The sequence below is a fragment of the Megalobrama amblycephala genome, linkage group LG10 (assembly GCF_018812025.1).
Source record: "Megalobrama amblycephala isolate DHTTF-2021 linkage group LG10, ASM1881202v1, whole genome shotgun sequence".
Lineage (NCBI taxonomy): Eukaryota > Metazoa > Chordata > Actinopteri > Cypriniformes > Xenocyprididae > Megalobrama > Megalobrama amblycephala.
In genome coordinates, this window is record NC_063053.1 from 32,733,546 (window position 1) to 32,757,630 (window position 24,085).

Genomic DNA, 24,085 nt, shown 5'->3' on the forward strand with positions numbered 1-24,085 from the left:
TATTTTTCTTTGGTTTGATATTGTGTTATTTAATGCAACAAAGAGTGGTTTTAAGAGTAGTTTAAGTGTCCAAATACTTTGTGGCCACTGTAAACTAAATGCATTTATTTCAAAAGAAGAAAAAGTGGTTCTGATTGGACATTTGCCAGGCAATACAAATCGCCAAGTCATGCATTGTGAATTAGGAAGTAGTGGTGCATTCTTGGCAGCAAAGCACCTCAAGCTAGGTGTTCCATATACATGAAATGATTTGTGAAGTACAACTGGCTCAAGAGCCGGAGAAAAGTGCTGATGCGTTTCAGATGGGCCAGTAGCTTCTCTAATCGCATTCATATTTTACTATAAGTGTGTGTGTATGTGTGTGTTTGTGTACAATGTAAAGGCAGGGATGACACGGGTAGTGATTTCCAACTCTTTTATTAACACAAAACCAGGAGAAAAAGGCGAGGACGTGAGACGAGGTTGAGAAGAGCGCTGATGGGCTCGTGGCCACCGCTGGGGGCTAAGTGGAGGTCCTGCACTCTCAGGCCATCCATCCACCAGAGAAAGCAAAAAAAAAAAAAGACTCTGGATTCCAGTGGCTAACTGAAAGAACAGCCTTTAAACAGAGATTTATTAAACTAACATCAAAGCTTTTCCCCCAAGCACCTCAGGGGAGAGGGAGCCAAATTCATTAGGGGCCCACTCAGCTTAGGCAACCCAGATGACAAACTGTTTCACACATTTTCTCGTGGCACTAAATATAACTTGCCCAACCCTCCTTCACACATACTTCCTACTCTCTTTCTTTTCATACTAGATGCTTGTTCATTTTTTGACATGATGATGCATTTTAGGTGACAAATACTACTTTTCAAATGTACTTTTATTATTTGTGCACTATAATTCAATTACAGTGTTTGCAAGGCAGCATAATGTTGATATTCCTCAAATATTCTAGTTAGGTTTTGAGGGATACACAATATATCTGTTGATATGACAGATTTTTATTATTATTATTACTTGTTGGTCTTGATTGATTTTGGATATGTAGGGTTGAATTCAGGTTGATTGGGACACTTTTTCCCCAGTCATCTCAATGGCAAAAAGCCATTGAAAAAGTCAACCTGAAGTCACCCCTAATTGTGCATGTCTATTCCATCTATTTTATATAATGTTGCCATCTTCTAATGCTTGCTTATAAAGTTATTCTTTGATAATATTAACAATTTAGTCTTTTATACTTTCAATTACAATATGATGCTTAAATTCACCAGTAAAAACTTGATTTTACTTCAGTGTTTATTTATTTGGTAACAATTTATTTTGATGATCCCCTTTAGATATTCTATTGACTATAAGTAACGTTGCACCTACATGTCAACTAATTCTCATTAGCTATTAGTAGAGTAGACTGTCTGCTTAACATCTGCTAACATTTTGATGGTCCCCCAACAGACATTCTACTGACTATAAGTAACTTGACTGCAAGTACATGTCAACTTATTCTATTAAACATAACCCTACCCCTTAACAGTCTACTAATACTCTGAGTATGTAGAGGTGCAGTTTTACTTATATTCAACATAATGTCTAAAGGGGACCATCAAAATAAAGTTTAACCAGTGTAACATACTTCCATATGTTGCAATGTATGCCAAAATAGTGGTATGTCCAAAAAACAGTAGGTGAAAAGTACACAGATGTTCTATTACTTCTGCTGAGATTTGAACACAAAATAGAATTTTACTACCAGCTATTTATCGATTATCAGCTATAACATAAAAATAATGAACAGCTTATTGGTATTAGCAAGAATTTCATAATATCAGAATAATATCAGGGCATCCCTGGGTTTGTTCTAAATGTCAAACCTAAAAATTAAATTTCTGCAATTCGTTTATCATACAAATGTTTTGTAGAAAATGTTCAGCCAATTTCTAACAAAGTCTTATTACTGAATTGCAATTGGTCTTGTCTTCCTTGCTGTATATAAAGAGTGTAAATTCTGCGTCACCAAACTGAATAATTTTTGAACAGGTTTCCTGAACACTCCTCCCATCTTCTATTGGTAAGACAAACAGATTCCCCCGCCCTAAACTCACACCATTGGTTGTGCCCAAGTTGCTGTGTCGGATGCTCAAACAGCAACACTGAGTCAAACGTTACTTCCGTATATGCTTACTTCCATATGTTGCAGTGTATGCCAAAATAGTAGTATGTCCAAATTCATAGTATTCAAAAAACAGTAGTTGAAAAGTACACAGATGTCCTATTACTTCTGCTGAGATACTTAAGTGTGCATTCAATGGACACTTTACTATCCCGTAAAGAAATAGGAGAAGATTTGTAAATGACAATAAAGCGATACAAATGGCGCTGGTAGGTCATGTGACAATAACAACATAGTGGATGTAGGAGATATGAATTTCATTCATAATACCTATATTCAAAGGATACAGAACATACCATTTTAATGATTGTGAAGTTTTAAACCAAATGTAGTATCTACAGACGGTATGCGATGCAGCTTATGTTTTTACAATTTTTAGGGTAAGTTTTTAGGGGAGGTTTATTATACTTGTCTGTGCATATTACGCTGACTGAAATAATTTTAACATCAGAAAAATTAAATCACTTTTACTGAACTATGTTGATTTCTGTGTACAGCTGAAAGAAAAGATGTGTGCTGACTGTCATGATGGCGGTATTTTGTTTACACCAAGCCAAAACCTAAACCAAAACTTCTTTTGCTGCCTTGCAAACACTGATATTTCTTACTGGAAATGTAAATCTAGTCGTCTTTGTGCGGTTAGGGCAAATGAGAGGAAAGAGCTATGCTTTTACTTCTTCCTGGTGGGAGTGGGGGACTTCATGCCACGGGGCGGTGTGGGGGATTTGGCATTTTGGGCAGGAGCCGGAGACTTGGCTGCAGCAGGGGCGGGGGTGGCAGCCTTGGTGGTGGGAATTACAATCGGACCTGTGGGAGGCATGATCCTCTTGGGCGTGGGTGTGGGTTTGATGTCCGGAATCTTGTCGCCATGTTTGTACACGCTGACGACGATGTCCACCGACTCGCCACCAAACTTGTTTTGCACCGTCATGGTGTACTTGCCGGAGTCCTCCAGGGACACGCCTTTGATGGTAAGGCTGGCGAACTTGCCCGAGTCCATGGCAATGACGTACTGATCACTGGGTTCTACATCTTGATCGTTCTTAGACCAGCTGACCAGAGGTTTGGGGTCACCGCAGACTGTGCAGGTCAGACTCAGAGTCTGAAGAAAATAAACAAATGAAAGATTTGATTCATATTTAATCTGACACATTCTCAGAGGTAGTATGTTGTCATTATCATTCAAACGACATAAATATGAGAAACATCATGACTACATTAAAAGATGCGCATAATTCTGAATGATAAGATATTCCGTGCAATGGCTACTAAACATCCTTCTGTATCTTTCTTTGCAAATTAGTGAATATAGAGGTTATCATTAATAAAGTGACCATATAATTTTTCTGAAACCCTTTGCTATTAATTGTTATTAATGCAATGAAACATGTAGGTCTATAACTTCTTAAGGTGAGAAATAGATATTTAAAGAAAGTTTCTAGCCTCTACAAAGATGTCAGTGATAAGATGTTGTACCCATATAGGTACAATTTATTTTGAGTGTACATAAATCTAACTTTGTTTTCAGATTTATGTTGCATTTTTTTCGGTTCACATGACATTTCACAGTAATGGATATCAACAAAGCGACTTTGTATGAAGAAGAGCGGCTCAATGAAAACTAAAGTTTACAGAACAGCCGAAGCCCTGTGGGGAGCTCTCACTGGAAAACCACAGTGTACATGACCTCTGCAGGTCATCATGTGAAAGGACTCCTCTCCCACATGAGTTTACCTCATCTTTCCTTTAATGGATCTGAGAGCCACTGACCTGCTATGTTTATTTGATCTAAAAGAAAAAAGGATGCCGGGCATTTCCAGCATTCACTATTCAGGCGAATCATAATCCCACCAATATCCTTTCACAGGCAGAATATACCATATTCCCCAAGCTGGCTTCATGCTGCTAGCAAGCAATGGATTATGAGGCAGAAGACAATGGACAAGGATCTTAGGGAGCGGAGGAGTATGACGCCCTCCAACACGCACTCCCAGCGTTGAAGAGAAGAGCCGCAGAACGGCACTCACCGGCACGACTGCCTGCGGCAACACAGATCACTAATGCGTTAGCTACAGCCCTCCATGGGTGTTTGAAAGGAATGCTCCAGTTGCAATACAAGTTTAGGTCTATTGACAACATTTAAGGCATGTGTAGATTTTCATAGAAAGTAATGTTGACTCATTGCTCAGTCTGTAATAGCAAGCAAAAATTGTGTGTACAGTAACACTTACAATTGGGAGACAGTTATAGCAATGTAACACAGTAGTGGATCCTAACCATAAATTTAGGTGGCCAGATTTGTAGTGCTAGCTTAAGTTATGTAATTTATATAATTAATGTACAATTGTGATTAACAACTTGTTTTGCGTTCTAATCACTGAACACATGTATATGCACTTTTGCCAGAAGTTCTTACATAATAAATGTTATATTTTGTATGCTGCTCCACATCATCCTGCCTGCCCTCTGTTAAAGAAGAAGAGACGTGTTCACAATCTGACTTGCTGAACTAATGCAGATTGATATACACATGTTGCTGGAGCGGATTGATTGGTCTGGAAGATTTACATGGTAACGTAAAATTAGTGATTTCTGTCCCTATGGCTCTTAATTGGGGCACACTGCATTTCCATTTCTCACCACAGATTTTCATTGGAAAAATGTGTGATACTGCTGAGCTCTTTGTATGAATATTATTCTGGCCAAAGCCAAAAGTTATGTTTTATTATTTTATATTAACTTAACTTTACAACTTCAAATAACCTAGGAAGTGCAGAATTCAAAACAAGTTAGTTAATTCAGGATTGATTAAGTTTGTTTAGAGGTCCATAGCTTCAAGTAGATGAGCCACCTTTATTTATATAGGTGACTTGGCTCAGATGGTTCAAACAGAAAAGTAAATATCTTATTTTGTTAAAGCATTTATATTAGTTATTCAGTAACAACCAATTATTTGAGCTATAAAGATGTCTAAATCATTCTTTTGAGGTGGGACTACCTTTCCAGGCAGGATAATTTCAGTATTACAGTAAGGCATCTTAAGTCTATGGTCTAAGTCACTTTATAGATGTAATGAACTAATTCAATAATTGATGATGTTTACAACAGAACTGAATCAACACTGAACTGACTTCAGCTGAAAAAGAACACTATTTTCTTTTAAAGTTGCTGTACAGCCGAAACGAACTGTTTGCATCATTGAATCATTTTCACTGCTTTGAAACAATCTGTAAAGCACCATATAAATAAAGGTGACTTGACTTGACTATGGGACCAAGGTCTTTGGGTAAAGACCTTCACATTTTTAGTAAAGACTAGGGGTGTAACGGTACATGTATTCCTCCTGAACCGCATGGTACAGATGTCACGGTTCAGTGCATGCCATCAGACGACGAATACAGTCAGTCACGGGTGATCCAGGGGGCGTGTGCGTTAATTGAATGCTGTTTGCTAACCGCCACAACAGGAAAAAGAGCAGAAGAAGAAAAGCACATACGCAAATGACTTAAGCACTTGAAAACAAAGTCCCATTAGACTGTGCGCACAAGTCGAATGTGTCTTTCTGTAAAAGGCTTGCGCTCTCAACTGTGTGCGTAGAATGAGTGGAACGCAGAAAAAATTTATTTTATGAGGGTAGCAAATTGTAACACTGCTAATGCACAAGTTTTATTTTGTATTGTTCTATTAATTATGTACTTTTCATAATTAATTACACAAGATGCTTTTCAGTTTTCAGGGGGACTAAATGCCATTAGGTGGAACAAACTGTGATTTGCACAACTGTCTGTTCAAAATAAAATAAAATAAACCTAGCATTGTGGATTTGTACCTTTGTCCAGTAACACTTTAGTTTGGGGTCCAATTCTCACAATTAACTAGTTGCTTATTAGCATGCATATTTCTAGGATATTGGCTGTTTATTAGTACTTATAAAGCAGATATGCCTTATTCTGCATGACCATATTCTACATCCCATAATTCTACTCAATTCCTAAGCTTAACTACTACCTTAATAACTATTAATATGCAGTAATTAGGGGTTTATTGAGACAAAAGTCATAGTTAATAGGTAGTTAAAAAAAATTGGACCCTAAACTAAAAAGTGACAATTTTTCCTATTGAACCAAAATCTAGGAACATACCGAAGTGTGACTTCTGTGTACCGTTACACCCCAAGTAAAGATCATAAATTATTCATTAATACATCTCAGGCTGCATATGCAACCCAGTTCCCTGAGAAGGGGAATGACACAATGCGTCATGGAGTTTACACTATGGGGAACTTTAGAAGCATGACCGGTGTCTGAAGTACGTGTAACCACACACCAATATTCATTGTCTGACGACAGAGCACCCCCTGAGTATAAAAGAGCACCTGCAATACACGTTGTAACGAGGTTCAAGTTCAGGGAAGAAAGAGGTGGGAACCGGCGAACATTCAACGTACACTTTAATGTCAAATTAAATAAACACTACAAAACAAAAGTAAAGCGGCAGCCCCGCATGGGCGACTGGCGCATATAAACAAAATAAAACAACATAAATGTCCCAGGCCTGGTCCTCTCTCTCCTTCACTGTAGTCACTCCTCCTTTTATCATTCCGGAGCTCCTCCGTGGGACTCATGTCAGGTGTGTTGCGCAGGTGATAATCATTATCACTTGTGCCACAAGATCTCAGCCTTGCCCTGCAAGTAACATACCCGCGAGACTGTGCTCTACCAACCCCTCCACCAGGGGGCTGTCACAGCGGCTGGAGCACCTGGGGTTAAGGAGAGATGAGGCGAGAAAAAAAGAGATGGAGGCGAGAGAGGGGAGAGAGGATAAAGGGGAAAAAATCTGGGTCCGGTTCCCAGAATACACTGCCACTCAGTCTTCAACCAGCTAAGAGGCCCTCACTCGCTGTGCCATGCGATGGTACTGGATGCTCATTTGTGGATGGCACAATATAAATGTCCCAGGCCTGGCCCTCTCTCTTGTCCTTCACTGTCGTCACCCCTGCTTTTATCATTCCAGAGCTCCTCCATAAGACTTGCTTCAGGTGTGGTGCACAGGTGACGCTCATTAACAATCGCGCCACCGGTCTCTCTCCGTTCACATGGCTCTCTGGCCCACCTTGCTCGCCACACATCATAAACTCTTTTGTCTGAAGGAAATGTGCAGGGAAGCCCTTGGCATGGTAACGGAAAGCAGAGTCTCGTTCCCCTTCTCAGGGAACCGGGTTGCATAAGCAACCTGAGACCTTCCCTTTAGAAGCTGAACTTTGACTCTGCGTAATGTAGTTGACGCTATGGTGGAACCAATACCCACTACCATTCTGAGGTAATGCATGCCTCACTTAGCTGTGAATGTGCACATACATAGTGGGCATAGTATAAATTGACTCTAGAAATTACTAGAGTCAAATATGTGTCAACCCCATGGGCGCATCCATGCTACTCCCTAAGCCAAAACTCTCTAACAGTGGTGGGAAGAGTACTAAAAAATTTTACTTAAAGGCACAATATGTAAGATTTGTGGATTAAAATATTTAGAACAGTGTTATTTATTTTGTTGACTTGTGTACTTACATTATCCCAGATGTTTCCAAGAATGTTTAAATCCAGAGAAATAAGCAATTTTAACCAGGACATGGACCATGCCCGTGCATCGCCTATCAATGACATCATACCTGCGTTACCTACGATTTCCAGTTTTATTTTGTAAAAACCATGAAAACACCAAAGATAGTTTAATATATTATATATTTTATTAGACAAGGGAACAACTTTTTGGATAAATTTATAGACAGAAAACGAATCACTGTAATATAGCTCAACACATTTAGTGTTATTGTTTGAATCTCATTTTTTATTATATTAATATGATATTCCAATATCGATCTCGTGTACTTCGGTGTGCAACAATTGTCTCATAGCAGCCGCCAAGTGAACACACAGTGTAATGTTACAAAAACATTTTCAACACACTCCAATACATCAAACATGTTAATCAGCACGGTGTTACGCAACATGCGCTTGACCGCAAGAGGTGGAAGGGGCGACGGTGCCATAATAAAAGTTCTGTTGCTCTTGAGCCGCGTGTCGCGCTCGTCTCTTATTAGCAATTGCTCCAGCGGACTCGTTCTGCTCCCACAGCACTTGGCCCTGATCTGCTTCATGCTACATTAACGTTAATAATCTCATCCATGAACATGATTTCTGAAATTCTTAAATTACATATTGTGCCCTTAAGTAAAAGTATTGCTACTTAAAATAATTTACTTGAGTACAAGTAGAAGTACTGAAAAATATTATGACTCCAGTAAGAGTAAATAAGCAGTTTGCTACATTACAAAGTATCATTTTTCTATTTTTACACAAAATGAGGCAATGTTAGCAATATGGAGTGCTACCATTCATACTGGAAGCTGGAGGGTGCAGAATGTCCACAAGTGAGATTTGTAGAAGTAAACTTATGACATTCCAAGAAATCCCTTATATGGACATTATCTGCATGTTATTCAGCTGTAGCGATATCTAGAGACGTTTTGACTGATGAAATATGAAGACAAACACAATTGCAAGTATATTTCTGTGTTTATCTGTGTTCTTCAAGCCATCTTATTTATACAATGTATTTTCATAAGAATAATGTACATCTATAACGCAATGCTAATCGATATAACCTGTATCATAAAATTTTATGACATATTATATTTTCTGTCTCACTCTGTGTTAAGAAGCAACATGGAACCACAGAAGTTATTTCAAACATGACTGATGTGTACGTATATATAGGCCAGCGGTGACGAACGTCGGTCCTGAAGAGCCACAGTCCTGCAGAGTTTTGCTTTAACCCTAATCAAACATCACTGAACAAGCTAATCAAGTTCTGAAGGATTACTAGAAAGCTACAGGCAGATGAGTTTTTATCAGGGTTGGAGCTAAACTCTGCAGGACCACCGATATAGGCTGTATAGTGATTTTGGAGCAAAATCACTATATAGTCGTGTATATAGTGTCGTGTTTGGCACTAATTGTCATGCCTGACGCTATGCAAAGCAAAAGTACTAAATATCCCTATTGCCAAGTGTGATTGTTTTATTACTAATTTTGGAAAGTCCACGTAAGATCATTTGAATGTTTTTTAAGAAGGCCAAAAGCAAAGAAGGTTAAGTGAGAGGTCCTATCAAATGAATGGTTAAACAGTAAAAATAAGAAAGTGGCAGTAAAAAAAAAAAAGAAGTGTGCTATGGGTTAACATGTTAATTAAAATGCTCTTTTTTTGTTCTACCGAAAATGTGCCGGGAGCCCATTGTTGCTATAGTAATGAACTACACTTTTACGTGCATCAGATTGACAGATAAACCATGCACTATTATTTCACTGTTGTTGCTAATGTTGAGGTTATTTCAGCTTCATACAAAGTTTGCTTCGTACATTTAGTTTAACTGTATTGTTAAAGAAGGCAAGCTTTACCATTTAACTGAACTGTGCGCATGCATTTTAGACACTGACATTATGTTCTTGCTCGCCCATGCAATAACTGCATCCTTGTATGAGCTGAGTTTTCTATTTACTTCAACTGCTCAGTGCTCTGGTAATATCAATGGTATGACTCATTTCAGGAGCTGCCAAAAATAAAATTAAAGTCAGGAATCAGAATATGAGCATAGCTCACTTACATTCACTAAAATATTGAAACATTAGCGATACTGCTTCAAAATGCGAGCGCCAGTGATCAAAAACCTCAAACCTCTGGTTTAAGTGAGGTTTGAAAGCCCCACCCCCCAGCTGAACTGGAAGTTTTGATTGGTTTTGCACCTGAGTCAGACTTGTCTGTTATTGGCTGAAGCACAGGGCTTCACCGCAGTAGTTTGAAAAGTGCCTGTCAAATGCCAGCTCTCCCTATTGCTCCGTCGGCACCTTTGTCAAAGTACTTTGTACTTTTAATGAAAAATAAATGTACCGAAGTTGAATACTTTATTTTTATTCAACCCAAGTAAAAGAACCACAATTTAATTATACTCAAGAAAGTAGAAAAAAAAGGAAAAATTTACTCAAGTACTTTAATGAAAGTATTTGTAATTAGTTACTTTCCACCTCTGCTCCCTGATACTAGGAAAGATACCCAAGTTTCTATGCTCTACAATGAGGGAAGTCCCAGTTGTTACACCTTCCTCCATCCCTTTTGGGAAGGGCCTCAACCCTATATGGGAAAATACCCAACATAGCCTCAGCTATATCAGACAGATATCATCAGTATTTCAACAAGGCTCTTAGGGAGCAGCCTACCAAAGGGAGCATTTCCAACTACAACCTTCGGAACTACCACACTGCAGGGAAGCTTCTACTCAAATTTAAAGACCCTAGAGTAATTAGGGGAAAACAATGAATAATATCAACAATAGTTAATGGCTAAATGACCAATGACAAGTGCGGATGCCACAGGAGATCCACCTCTACTCGTCTATTTGTAACATTGATCATATGGAGAGACCTAGAGTAGCACCCCCCAAAGGGGAGCATACATCCCTTTTTCAAGGCCCATCAACAGTTGGGGAGGGAGGTTAACTAAACAAAAGGACTCTTGTGAATTGTCCATCAGAGTTCCGTTCACCCTGCTCTACTCTGAGGGTTGCTTGAGCAGCCAATGAAAGGGAGCATGCAAGGTGCTAAAAACTTCAGTAATTAGCACCTCGGTATAAACAAAGAGTGGGTAACCACTTATTTTTCTGCCCAGGCTACAACTTTCGGTATTGTCACTCATCCAAGGAGGAGTATACATCCTTACCTTTATTCAGGAAAAGAAGGCAAACAAAAGCAGGATATAAAGCATTTTGCCCAATAACTGTAATCACCTAGGCTTTAAACCCCAAGAAAGCCACAGGGGAGCTTAAGCCCTACTTAAAGACCCTAATGTAACTGGGGGAGAGAAGCTCATACCCTGCCTTTAAACCCCAAGAAAGCCACAGGGGAGCTTAAGCCCTACTTAAAGACCCTAATGTAACTGGGGGAGAGAAGCTCATACCCTGCCTTTAGTAAAGACTCTTCCTAAGACTCGCTATAGCTAGTGCCTAGTGTCATCTTTTTCTTTTAGCACTAGTCCATAGTATGCGACAGATAAAAAAGAGTGGGGTCATGCAGGCAAACTTCTTATACTTACTAGCATTGTCGGACCAGGGCCATACTAGAGCACACATTCAAATGGAGTGATATCTCTACTTCAAGACCCAACAACAGTTGGGAGGTAAACAATGTAGAGGGAACTATACTGCCCACCTAATTTCGTTCACCTTGCATCAACCCTTAGACTGACTAGAGGGAACATGTGAAGAGAGCAAGATATAAACATCTGATCACTTTCCAACACCTCGGCGAATGCATGAGCATGCCAGTATTGTTTTTTTTCCATAAAAATATATATTTCATGCTCGACATGGAGGGTGGTTTAGCATTTCTTCTTGTTTTAATTCTAAAACAAAACCTACTCAATTCCATTGAAATTCAGAAAGGAAGTCTAGTCAGCGCAAGCCAGAGAAATAATAAATAAGTAATCTCAAACCTCCTCAAGAGAGACCATGAATGACAATGCACTTTTCAAGAACCTGCGTACCCTCAAACTGCCCCATTTTTTAATGAGATAAAATTCCTTCAATGGTCTTCGCTTTTCTTTCTCTCAGACCACCTCTTATCTATAGTCTCCCTGAGGTCATGCCTTTTCCTGGCATAGGACTTCTGCTGTTTTCTACTCTTCATAGGGGGAGAATGAGTGGCCAAGCTCACCTTCTGGCCCTGTCTCCAGATGTGTCGGGGGTCTTAGGTGGAGAATCGAATCGGCACAAGATATACCTCCTGAGCGCTACTGACTGCACCTTCAACTCTCTATACTCCCCCACAACCGTCTCAGTGGAAGTGCCAAAAAGTCCCAGAGGGCAAAACCGCGGCATAAAGAGGAAATTTTCTCTCCCTCTCCCTGATATCCACCAGGTTCAGCCACAACTGCCTCTCTGTTACCACCATCAGCGTCATCGAACGTCCGATGGCTGTTTGTTTAGTGGCACGGAGGGCCGTGGTGTGGAAAATCCCTCCACATTTGCGTAATTGGAATATTAAAAAGAAAATTTGTAAGCTGAATACAGTTTCTTCCACAGTCTCTCAAACTTGGTGTGAAGATCTGGAAATGCTAGACTCGTGGGAGAGGGACGATCATGGCATACCAGGAATCGTTCACTGCGAAAGTCTACTGCGAAAGAATTCCTGATTCTTCCAAGGCAGATCCAATAATAATCATGGAGTGGGCCACTACATCCAACAGTTCCCCATATGCGGGGCTGACGGAAGGAGAGGACTCAACACATTCAATTTCTTCCATGGAGCTAGATGCCACCAGCAACATGCTCTCTACTAGATTGGACAATGTCAGAGACTGGGCTTCCTGATCCAGCAAATCGCTTGAGCTGGCAATCGAGGATTGAAAAAGAGCAACCCCTCTCTGAAAGTCCTTGGCCAGCTCGACCTGCAATTCCCACAATCTAAGTCTAAGCAGCAGGACCCGAACCACGGAGTGCAGACACCTGTCCCTCAATTTCAAAAGGGAACCTAGTTCATTATTTCAGCTGTATAGTTCTAAATCATGCTTTTGTTGGGCTATTTGTCTAGGCCAGGGGTGTCCAGCTCAAATACTGGACTGCACACCCCTGCCCTGCATAGTGTAGATCAATTAGACACACCTGAACCAGCTAATCAACTTCCAGGCAGGTGTATTGAGGCATGTAGGAGCTAAACTCAAACTGCAGAACAGTGGCCAGCAGACTTCAAAAGAGTACAACTTGATGAATTTGATAAAGGTCAAATATAAAGATTTCGCCACTTGGTCACAACATAATACCTATACTCATTTGTGTTGTTTTATAGTATTAATTTATTAGCATTATAAAAAGTGGAAAAAAAATAGTAATAATAAAGAATAAGTAGCTGTAGACTTTTGACTGGTAATGTTAGACTGGTAAGTGCAATTGAATGGACGTTGCTGAGTATATATACACTGGCTATATATATATATATATATATATATATATACACTGCCCTCCAAAAGTTTGGAAACGCCCTAGAAAAGTGGGGTTTTGGACAATATTGGCATGAATCCTTTTTAATTTCTGATAATTTTGCAATGATAAGGGACAACTCAAACTACGAAAACATATTTTATTATATAAACAGTTTATACATAGAAAAAAACTTAAATTTTCGATTCATCAAAATATCCACCATTAGCAGCTATCTGACCTAAACTGGGTTCTAATTTGTTCATTGTATTCTAAACTTAATTGGCAATCAATTGTTGACGCTATTAAGGTGCGCTGACCCAAAAAACTTTTACAAACCTGGGCCAAGTTTAAACCAGTAACCAGGCATCACAGCTGGCAAATGGGCATTTCTGACTTTGACATGTATATATTGCCATTATTATGTAATCAAAATGAAAATGATTATTGCTGGTCTTCAATGATAATGTCAAGTTACTGTATTGTATTTGCACCAAAAAATGATAAGGATTTATTCTGATATCGTCCAAAACCACACTTTGCCAGGGGTGTTTCCAAACTTTTGGAGGGCAGTATATATATATTGTACATTTTGTGGTGTTTTTGACATGATTTTCTTCAAAAGGAAAATCAGATCAGAATCCATTTTCTTTATGCATTGTGATCTATTTTTCACAGTGTTATGGCTCACACATAACAATCTTAAACAAACCTTCTTTTCCATGATAGTCACAACATCAGGAAGACCACCAACCACTTTGCCACGATCTGACAAGAAAACATTGCAAAGTTAATTTCAGGAATATAATTACATATCAAAGCAGGACCCCCGAGAGTGTTGGAAGTGACTGAGTATACTCACTCTTTTCAGCATATGCTTCCGCTCTGAAGGGCAAAAGAAGAATAGCATTGTTGAGTTCATTAGCAGACCTTAATATTTTACCCAAACACTGATGTACATCTCACATGCTTTGCATCTCTAAACATTTAGGACAGCCATAGAAAGCCATGTGGTGGCCTAATGCACTGGTTATCTTACTTGAGTCTCTGAAATTCTGCGTAGGCGTTGTCATAGACTAAAGGGGGGAAAACAGAAAAAAAGAATAAAAGTTAAGAGCATATAAAACATGAATAAAATTTTTTTTAAAAAGGAAAACTGCACTGTCTCTCTACTCGCCGCGTCTTGTCCCGGAGGCACGGCATAAAAAGAAAATCAGCTCTCATTATTTTAATAGCATTGTTTTCCTGCTTCGCTGGAAATAGCTCTTCTTCCCCTACTCATTACTGTCACCATTCGGCAGATCGCATGACCTGTCAGACACCAGCCCTTGATTATGTTTGTCATTACACAGTCTGTTGACAAACTGAAACCGCTGCCAGTATCTGCACCTTTGATACTATGATGGCATTTTTTCATCCCTGGATTTCCCTAAATACATTTCCTGTGTACGCAGCTGCAAACACTGGCCTTTACTTCCAATTAAACACGTCTACACAGGATCAATGCCAGAACACGTGTTTCAGGTGACCATTTTGGTTATAACAAATGTGGTATAGGGTTTTGGAGTTAAAAAACCTTTGAAAATGGACAAAACCACTTTGAAAACACAACAGTCATCAGCATTGATTTGGCGTTTTTCATTTATGCTGATTCTGGAGGTGATTTGAAAACTATTTGAGCTGTTCTTAAAGTATTTCACTTAATAATTAAGTTCAAATGTAATTGGGTTCTTTTTCACAATACTCTCCTTTAAAGGCATCATAAATTTTGAATTTAGTTTTCCCCCTGAGGTCCACTTATAATGTTTAGTCAAGGTTGTTTTATGCTAAAACATGCATAATTTATTTTTCCGTGACTATTTACGACCCGCTCTTAGGCCATTAGGATTAAACGAAGAGGAAGTTTTATGTCCAGAAGGTTAAGGCAAATTTAAGGTCAACTGTTATTAAATACCTTTGGAAATAATCAGAAAGCAGTATTAAGGAATGACACATTTAAACAACTCACGTTGTCCAGAGAGGTCCAGGGTACGAGTGTGTGTCTTCTCGGGATCCACAATCTCAATAGTATACATTCCTTTATCCTTTTCAATAGGTTCGACTATCTCCAAAGTTGCCATTGCTGGGTTGCCACCAATTCGCATTCTTTCTGATGCAGTGATTTTAGATTCCCTTGAAGTACAAAGAGCAATGAAAGCACAGAGACCTGTTAAATATCTGTTAAATATCATTAATGAGAGAATAACAACACCAATACAACCATGTGCAAGCGCAACACATGCACATCAATGCTTTAAACATGTTACAACGAAAGCACGTTTAATCCCTTTTTAAACTCATTTGTTTGCTCATTTTTCCATAGAGTAAATGTTAGACATGCCTTTTTTTAAAGTGGGACATCAAATTAGCATGTCCCTAGAGTAAAATTAGACACGGCGGGTGTTTTTTGTGTTGCAACTGAATGTGAAAGAGATTCAAAACGTGCAACACGGGGAGGAAAGACCCAGAATAACCACTTCAAAATGCTAATACAGGGATTTGAGAACCCATGCGAGCAGGAAGAGGCTTTTCTCGCTACGTTAGTATTTCACATGCTACTGAATCACCTCCAGGGCAGAGCATTAGGCAACTGCAATCAGAATGATTTGTTTTGTGTTGACAACAGCGCGAGGAACAAGACAGACTCTTTATTCCTGTAATTTCCTGTAGTTCAATAATCATTTATTTTGTACACTTCACACTGAAGCAACACAAAATTATAGACCAAAATCTGAAAATCATGTTTACATGTAGAGTCGTTGTCACGCCTGGGGACATGAAAAAGCATGTGCTTTTCATTTTCACGGGTATTTATCTTTTTTTATTCTAGGAAATCTTTTTAAGTGAGAGTGGAAAATGTGCATACTTTTGTTTCCAATGGATCTTCATCTCCTCAGTGTAATATTTCATATGGCACTCAAGCATAATGCCCTCCGCAGTGCACTGAATCGACAACTCGGAGGCACTGGATCCTGTCCAGGTCAAAAAAGAAGGAAAGAGATCTTAAAATTTACCAACAGGGGCTGTTTGGACAAAAAGCTGCATTGCTGTGATTCACCACATGCTTAAGCTGAGCTTCTTTTGTTATTTATGCAAAGATTTTCGTAGGCATTCAACTAAAATTAACAACTGTTCTTCTCACAATTGCAGTAACAGAAGTGTTTGGAAGTCATTTCATCACAAAGATTGAGAATTGATTCAGTACATTGGAAACTGAGCTCTGGGGGTGGAAATGCATCTAGTTGATCAACTGCTGTAGTTCACATTGATTATGTATAAATAAATTAATGTGAAAATATGTGAAACATGTCAAGAATGTGGTCATATTTCATCTAAAAGTCATTATATATATATATATATATATATATATATATATATATATATATATATATATATATATATATATATATATATATATATTGCATTGTGACATTATATTCATGTCAATTTAGCAGATTTCCCTATAGTGAACTATAATTAAAAAAATATATATCCATCCATTCTCCAAATCACTTGGAAAACACCCTAGATGGATATCCAGTCCCTTACATATAATGTTTCAATTATTTTTATGTATTTTGCCAGTTTTTAAAAACTTTGTGAATTATTAGCTTATGCTTAAAAGCTTGAAATTAGTTTTGTAAAATTGTAATATAATAGTATTTTTATCTACTGTAGGTACTGTATGTATGAATTTCTTTTGATGGCTTTACTGATATGCTTAATTATGTGCATTTTTTTCCACCTGGATATATTTTCAGTCACCTAAATACCGAATCAACATGGTATGCTTTTTAGCATAAGAGTATCAAAATCACCCTAGGGTTACAGTCATACAAATCCTCACCAAGGCCCTGACTGTATAGCAGCACTAAAAATCAACTATGGGAAAACATAAAAAGTTCATAATTGAAGTTCTGGTCAATTTTAAGTTAGACTCCTTAGACAGAGAAGATGAGAGAGGGGTGGAAGATGAATGATATAAAATCAGTTGGGGTTAACACAAAGACATGCTGGCTTTGGAGAGCCAAATGACGAGCACATTGATACATGTCATACACACCAGAGATACGACTGAGCTCATTAATGATGTCATCAAAAGCTGTGGGTGAGAAAAAGACATTTTTAATACGTTTTATGGAACATTTTTCAGCACACATTTAAATTTTTCTATATTTGATAAGACAATCCTGAGAGACTGTACCTTTGCCAGAAACATCAATCTGTGACACATCTTGGCCTCTGTCATCAGTGATGGTTGCTTTATATAGTCCCACATCCTTCTTGGAGAACTAGAATATCAGGATAAAAAAAATACAGCATCTCACAAAAACAGGCCACTTGAGTGATGCTTTTTTTAGAGCATTACCGGCAGAACATTTCTGTGCTACATTGTCTTGGGAGTAAATTATAGCTATTTCAAATAGTTTTGTAAAAATACATTTGACAAAAAAAAAATGTCAAAGAATAACCAGCATTACATAAAATTACTACATCATTCAATTGATTCACACCTCTGGTTTCAATCCTTTGGGAGTCAAAAGCTCTTAAGGTTATTTCTCATGTGAAATGTTCTTATCGTATTATACATAAGATGACAAGAGCGATTATAGCAAATACAGTATAATTTTGTTATGAGTGAAGCTTCTTTGTTGTATTTATCGAGGTTGCACAAGCTGTTCTATTTTGTAAATGGGAAGAATATCGACTGAAACAACCCTAGAACAATTACCCTTAACAGTCCAGCAGGGATTATTTGCCTGTTTACTGAAATAACCTTAGCTGTGGTACTTAGCATTTACTACACTTCAATACACTTCTGATATATTTTAAACTTTGATTACGGAAAACACAAACATAAATGCTGCCTTGCCTTATTAGCCATATAAACATGTTTAGAATTGCAATGATACAATATATGCATAGTAAGAGAGAAGTAGAATAAGCAAAAAAAACAAACAAACAAAAAAAAAAAAAACCTGACACTTAGCTAATGCTAATTCTAAAACTGTGTTATACTTTTAGATCACTATTCTACTATTGTTTAAGTATTCTCTGGAAATATTAAATAACATGGAATATCATATTTGGGTTAACTGGTTCTGTTTTATAAATTTAAATGTTTCAAATGGCTTTTTGGTTTACTTTTGAACAATAAGCAATGTCGGACCACCACTTGATATCCAGTTAAAAACCTTTGAGCTAGACAATTTTTTAACTGTTTACAGTATGAAGTGTAGTGCTCACATGAGTTAGGGGGAACTTGCAGACTCCTGAGTTCAAGTCGGCAGGCACCTCAGGAATCACCTCTACATTGTCCTTATACCACTGAAACACAGACTCCTTCTTCAAATTAGCCACCTGAAAGTGGTCAGACATGCAAGAAAACACCAATATATCATCAGTCAGTCCAAGACATTCAATTTGCTTGGGCTAAATCATTCCCATTCAACTTGCCTTGCAAACAAGAGTGACAGAGGCATTATCCCCAACTTGAATGGAGAGGAACTCCGTAAAATGAGGGCCTGAAATATAAAATTGGAAAACGAACATTCTGAAATCATGGGAAACATGATTTCATATTTTCAAAATCTACTAGTTTGAGTAGAATCTACAACATAACTGAGGGGAAAAGAGTGACTGGCATATTAATAAAAAATTCTTCTTCTACAGAAGCAAGATAATCATACAGGTTTGGAACAACATGAGGGTCAGAAATGGGGATGAGCCCGAAGCCGAATACCTTATTCGGAACACAGGTAATGGCTTCAGAACAAATAACAAATTCTACCGAATAATAGTACACAGCTGTTTGCACAGTGCTCTTTCATCACTTACTTTATTTTGGTGCGTATATCTATTTAATTACTTCATATATAAAACCATGATCTGCACTCACAAAAATATAGGGGGGGACAATCGTGCTCTGGCTTGGTTCAAGGCAACCGTGCCTGGTGTGAGTCCACCGTAAAGGTCCAGAAATGTATTAAAGGTGCTCTAAGTGATGTCACGTGTTTTTAGGCCAAAACATTTTTTGTCACATACAGCAAACATCTCCTCACTATCCGCTAGCTGCCTGTCCCCTGAACACACTGTAAAAAAAAACGCTGTCTCTGTAGTTGCCACAAGCTCCGAAAATGGCAATAAAAACAAACTGGTGCAGCCTGGACCACGAGACATAATAAACATGCTCCAGCTAATGTTCCGCGAGGTTTGCAACGGGAGAGGTTTGCAAAGGGAGAGAGAGTTGGGAAACAAGCGGTGAGTAAGTGGGTTAAGTGCAAATGACAAACACCTGTGTCTTATTTCAGTAAGTGGAGAGACCGCATAAAAGCCAGCTGGAAGTGAGATGCAGGGAGAGAGAGAGAGAGACAGACTGAGGACTCGTGCAGGGCTGATGACACTGGAGAGAAGTCACTACGTTGGTGAAACTGTGTTTATTGGAGTGAAGCGCGTGGAACGCGATATTCTGTTTGTTATTTTCTTGAACTGTCAAATAAAGCACGAGTCTCAGTCAAGCCGACCCTGTCCTCTTCCTTCCTACAACCTTGAACTTTGTTACACTGGTGCCAAAACCTGGGAAGGAAGCAGGAGAGCCGCCGCTGTCATGCAAACTCCGTCAAGTACGCCGTTTGTGGATGTTATCTCATCCCTCGCGGTCCTCCACCAAGAACAACACCAGGCGTTGCTGGACCTGCGGAGCGACCAGAAGTGTCGCTTCCAAGTGATCATACAGGCACAACAGGAGGACAGTGAGAGGTTCTAGAGCTGGATGGACCGGGAGAGGTTCCAGAGCTGGAAGCCACCAAGCCACACACCCCCACCTGCCGCTAAACAAAATGGGTGCCCAGGACGACCCAGAAGTATTCCTGGACCTATTTGAAAAGACAGCGGAAGCCGGGGGGTGGCCCAGGGAACAAGGGCCGGTGCGCCTCATACCACTGCTGTCCGGAGAGCAGGTGGCTACCCAACAGTTGCCTTTTCAGAACCTCCTGGTCTTTGACGACCTAAAGAGAGCCATCATTCAGCGGGTCGGCCCAGAACAACATCCCCAGCGATTCCGGTCGCTGGAACTGGGCGAGAGCGGCCGACCCTTTGTGATGGGTCAACAGCTCTGGGACTCATGCCGCAAATGGTTACTGGCTGAGGGAGGCGACGTCAACACCATCATTGACCGTGTGGTGCTGGAACAGTTCATAACTCGTCTGCCAAGGAAGACGGCAGAGTGGGTCCAGTGCCACCGGCCAACGTCGCTGGACTCAGCCATCCAACTGGCAGAGGATCAGATGGTGGCATGCCCTGGGGTCGGCGAAACTCTTCCAGCAGTCTCTCTCTCCTCTCCTTTTTTTTCTCCCTCTCCCTCTCCTTCTAGACCTGTCCCTTTACCCAGGTCCCATCTGCCAGGCTCTCCTTGAGTCCCGCCCTGAGGGCGGGGTGGCTCAGGTCAGGACTATGCTGCTGCTCCCAGAGCTCCGTCCAGGGGGGCGGGGCTGACCATGACGGGGACCGATACTGCGTCCGCTTCCCCGCTCTCAATTGCTTAACCCACTTCCTGCCACTAGGGCGGCGGGTAGGCCTGGGCCAGCCTGTTGGCGTTGTGGGGACCTGGACCACTTTATTGACAGGTGTCCTTTGATGGAGGTGGGGACATTGATCTGGGTCCCAGACGTCCCGCAGGTTGCCCCCGATCAGGCTGGCCGGTACCAAATACCTGTGAGTATTAAGGGGGGTACCTATCATGCTCTGGTGGATTCAGGATGTAACCAAACCTCTATCCATCAAAGCCTGATTCAGCCCGGGGTATTGGATACAAGCCGCATGGTTCAGGTATGGTGTGTGCACGGGGACGTGGTGAAATATCCTTTAATGTTTAATGTAAATTATCCAATTTAAGGGAAAAAAAACAGTGTAGAGGTTGCAGTTAACCCGCACCTCCGACATCCGCTAATTCTGGGAACTAATTGGCCTGCTTTTAGTGAATTATTGGGATGCTTATGTGCTGATGTCTCTTGTGAAACCAAGAAGCCGGAAAGGAGGGCACTCGTGCAGTTGGGAGAGGCTGAACGGGGACCACACTGAGATCTGATCCAGAGGAAGCGAGTGACATCGAGAGGCTAATCCTCTCGAGTGCGATTTTCCTCTGGAAAAGTCTCAGGATGAGTCATTAAAACATGCGTTTGAACAGGTCTGTTATATCGACGGTCAACCTCTCCAGCCTGCTCGTGCGCTTTCCTATCCCTATTTTGCGATTATAAAAGACCAGTTGTAGCGAGTGACACAAGACACTCAGACAAAGGAAGATACAACGCAGTTATTGGTACCAAAAAGCCTTCGAAAGAATTGATATGGACCTCATCGAGCCATTGGAACGATCAGCAAGAGGGCATCGTTTTGCATTAGTGCTGGTGGACTATGCAACACGATATCCCGAGGCAGTGGCGCTCTGCAGCATCTCCGCTAAGAGTGTTGCGGACGCACTGTTTCGTTTGATCTCCCGAGTGGGGATTCCGAAAGAGATCCTCACTGATCAGGGCACGGCGTTTATGTCAGGAACGTTACGCGAACTATACGAATTGTTGGGCATTAAATCGATTCCTACCAGCGTCTTTCACCCACAGATCGATGGGCTGGTCGAATGTTTTAATCGCACTTTGAAGACCATGATTCGTAAGTTAGTTCACGAAGACGCCAAAAATTGGGATAAATGGTTGGAACCCCTCTTGTTCCCTGTGCGCGAAGTCCACAGGGTTTTCCCCATTTGAGCTTCTTTATGGACATCATCCCCAAGGGGTTTTAGACGTCCTGAGGGAAACTTGGGAGGAAGGATGCTGCAGGCCGGACGGCTCCCCGGCCTGAGTTGGGCGGTGGGGGTATGTGGCGGGGGGTGTGGGGGTGTAGCGGGTGGGGGGGGTAGCGAGGTTTGCAATGGGAGAGAGTTGGGAAACGAGCAGTGAGTAAGTGGGTTAAGTGCAAATGACAAACACCTGTGTCTTATTTCAGTAATTGGCGTGGAGAGACCGCATAAAAGCCAGCTGGAAGTGAGACGCAGGGAGAGAGAGCGACAGACTGAGGACTCGTGCAGGGCTGACGACACTGGAGAGAAGTCACTACGTTGGTGAAACTGTGTTTATTGGAGTGAAGTTCGTGGAACGCAATATTCAGTTTGTTATTTTCTTGAATTGTCAAATAAAGCACGAGTCTCAGTCAAGCCAACCTTGTCCTCTTCCTTCCTACAACCTTGAACTTTGTTACAAACTTGTTAACCGTCATGAGTGTGCCGACGCACTGAAACTTCTTAATTTAAATTAGCTCAAATTTACTGTTAGATGTAATGTAATTACCTTGACAAACTATACATCTTTAAAAAGATCTAAGACTCAAACTTCAAACTTCAATTTTTAATCTTTATTTTACTCTCAACAACGTATAGTGACCGTTGTTTGTTAATATGCGTTGGGAGTTATGAATATGAGAAACGGAGTCGTTACCTTTTCATTGAAATATGAGCGTCAGCCTCAGCCAATGAGAAAAAAAAACTGTTGTGAGATCATCATGAAAAAACTTGACAAAATAACATCCCTCAGGACTTTTAGCTTAAAAGCATACACATTTGGAGAAATATTGATGGATTCTCATACGTTTATGTGAATTTTCTATACAAAGGAGTAATATTTATTCAATTTTTACCCAAAATGCGTTGTTGTCTTCATATGAGCGCTGTATACACAGATCTACTTTGTTTTCAAGTCATACCTGCAGCTGGAGGGCGCTCTGTGCACACTTAGTCCACAAATGACACATGATGAAGGAGAGGCAACCATGTGACCTTCCAGGAACTAACAGAGGCTTCCAGAGTTCGCTAAAACCATTGATATAATATGCAGATCAACACTTTAGAAAGTAATAAATACACAAATGTGACGATATGTGGTTTATCTGTGTTCTTCACGTCATGTTGGGTATTAATAATAATATATTATATTTATAATGCAATGCTAATCAAGATAGCTTTTCTTATTATGCAGAATACTATAAAATAATATATTTTCTGTCTGATTTTTGATCAGAAGCCACATCACATCACAGAAGGTTATTTAAAACACTCGACTTGTAAGTTTGGAACAAAAACATGGTTTTAATCTTGTAAATTGTCGTCTTTTGTTGGTGTGCTAAGCTAACATGCTAGCGAGCCCAGAGATGCACCTGTTCTGAGCGAATGCAAATAAATCATTTTTAATCGTAAAGCTTTTTTTTCAAGAAGGGCATTAGGTAGAGTTTCAAAGAAGGTGAAGTGAGAAGTTTGGTGAAAGAAATTAATAGTCAGTAATAAATCTTGAACAGTCAGTAATTATAAAGACAAAAGAAAAGAATAATTAGAGCCATAAGCAGGCCGGAGAGGTGTGAATGTGTTCAGGGGAGACTGAAACTGAATGGGGCAGTTAGCGCCACAAAACAATGTAAACAATACACTTGAATAGATGACAATAAACATCAGTTAACATTTTAGAGTCTTTTCTAAATAAAATCATATGACATGGTCTTGAAAATCATTTAATAAAACTCAGAGTTTTAAACTTACCATCTTCAGATTTAAAATATAACATGGTCAGACATGTGGCTTCAGCTGCAGTGCATTTCTAGATTGCCACAAGGCCAACTTCACTTTTATTTTCTTTTAACTTTTCAAAACTTTGAAGCTATTTTTAACTATTTTCTTCATTTTGACAATAATTAATTATGACTTTACAATAAACTGCAAAGTGTCTGCTTTCAAATGAGACCTTACTTATGCTTTAGTGCAAAGGGTTCATGAACTGTATCTGCTTAAGTTTGGGCATGTCATTTCTTGGGATTTTCCAAAAGCGGGG

General features: G+C 39.8%; 1 protein-coding gene across 3 annotated transcripts in view; it reads right to left on the minus strand.

Annotated features, from left to right (window-relative positions):
- Positions 1-401: 401 nt before the first annotated feature.
- myom2b (myomesin 2b) overlaps positions 402-24,085 on the minus strand; it is a 62,848-nt gene continuing 39,164 nt past the window's right edge. For all 3 annotated transcript variants that reach the window (XM_048205786.1, XM_048205784.1, XM_048205785.1), the window contains 10 exons: positions 18,675-18,742; positions 18,465-18,578; positions 17,422-17,509; positions 17,281-17,319; positions 16,084-16,189; positions 15,187-15,350; positions 14,218-14,254; positions 14,041-14,063; positions 13,891-13,946; positions 402-3,254 (listed from right to left, as the gene is read on the minus strand). In XM_048205786.1, the coding sequence (XP_048061743.1) occupies positions 2,823-3,254; positions 13,891-13,946; positions 14,041-14,063; positions 14,218-14,254; positions 15,187-15,350; positions 16,084-16,189; positions 17,281-17,319; positions 17,422-17,509; positions 18,465-18,578; positions 18,675-18,742 (1,127 nt within the window). In that variant the 3' untranslated portion in view covers positions 402-2,822. The remainder of the gene's footprint in view (positions 3,255-13,890; positions 13,947-14,040; positions 14,064-14,217; positions 14,255-15,186; positions 15,351-16,083; positions 16,190-17,280; positions 17,320-17,421; positions 17,510-18,464; positions 18,579-18,674; positions 18,743-24,085) is intronic.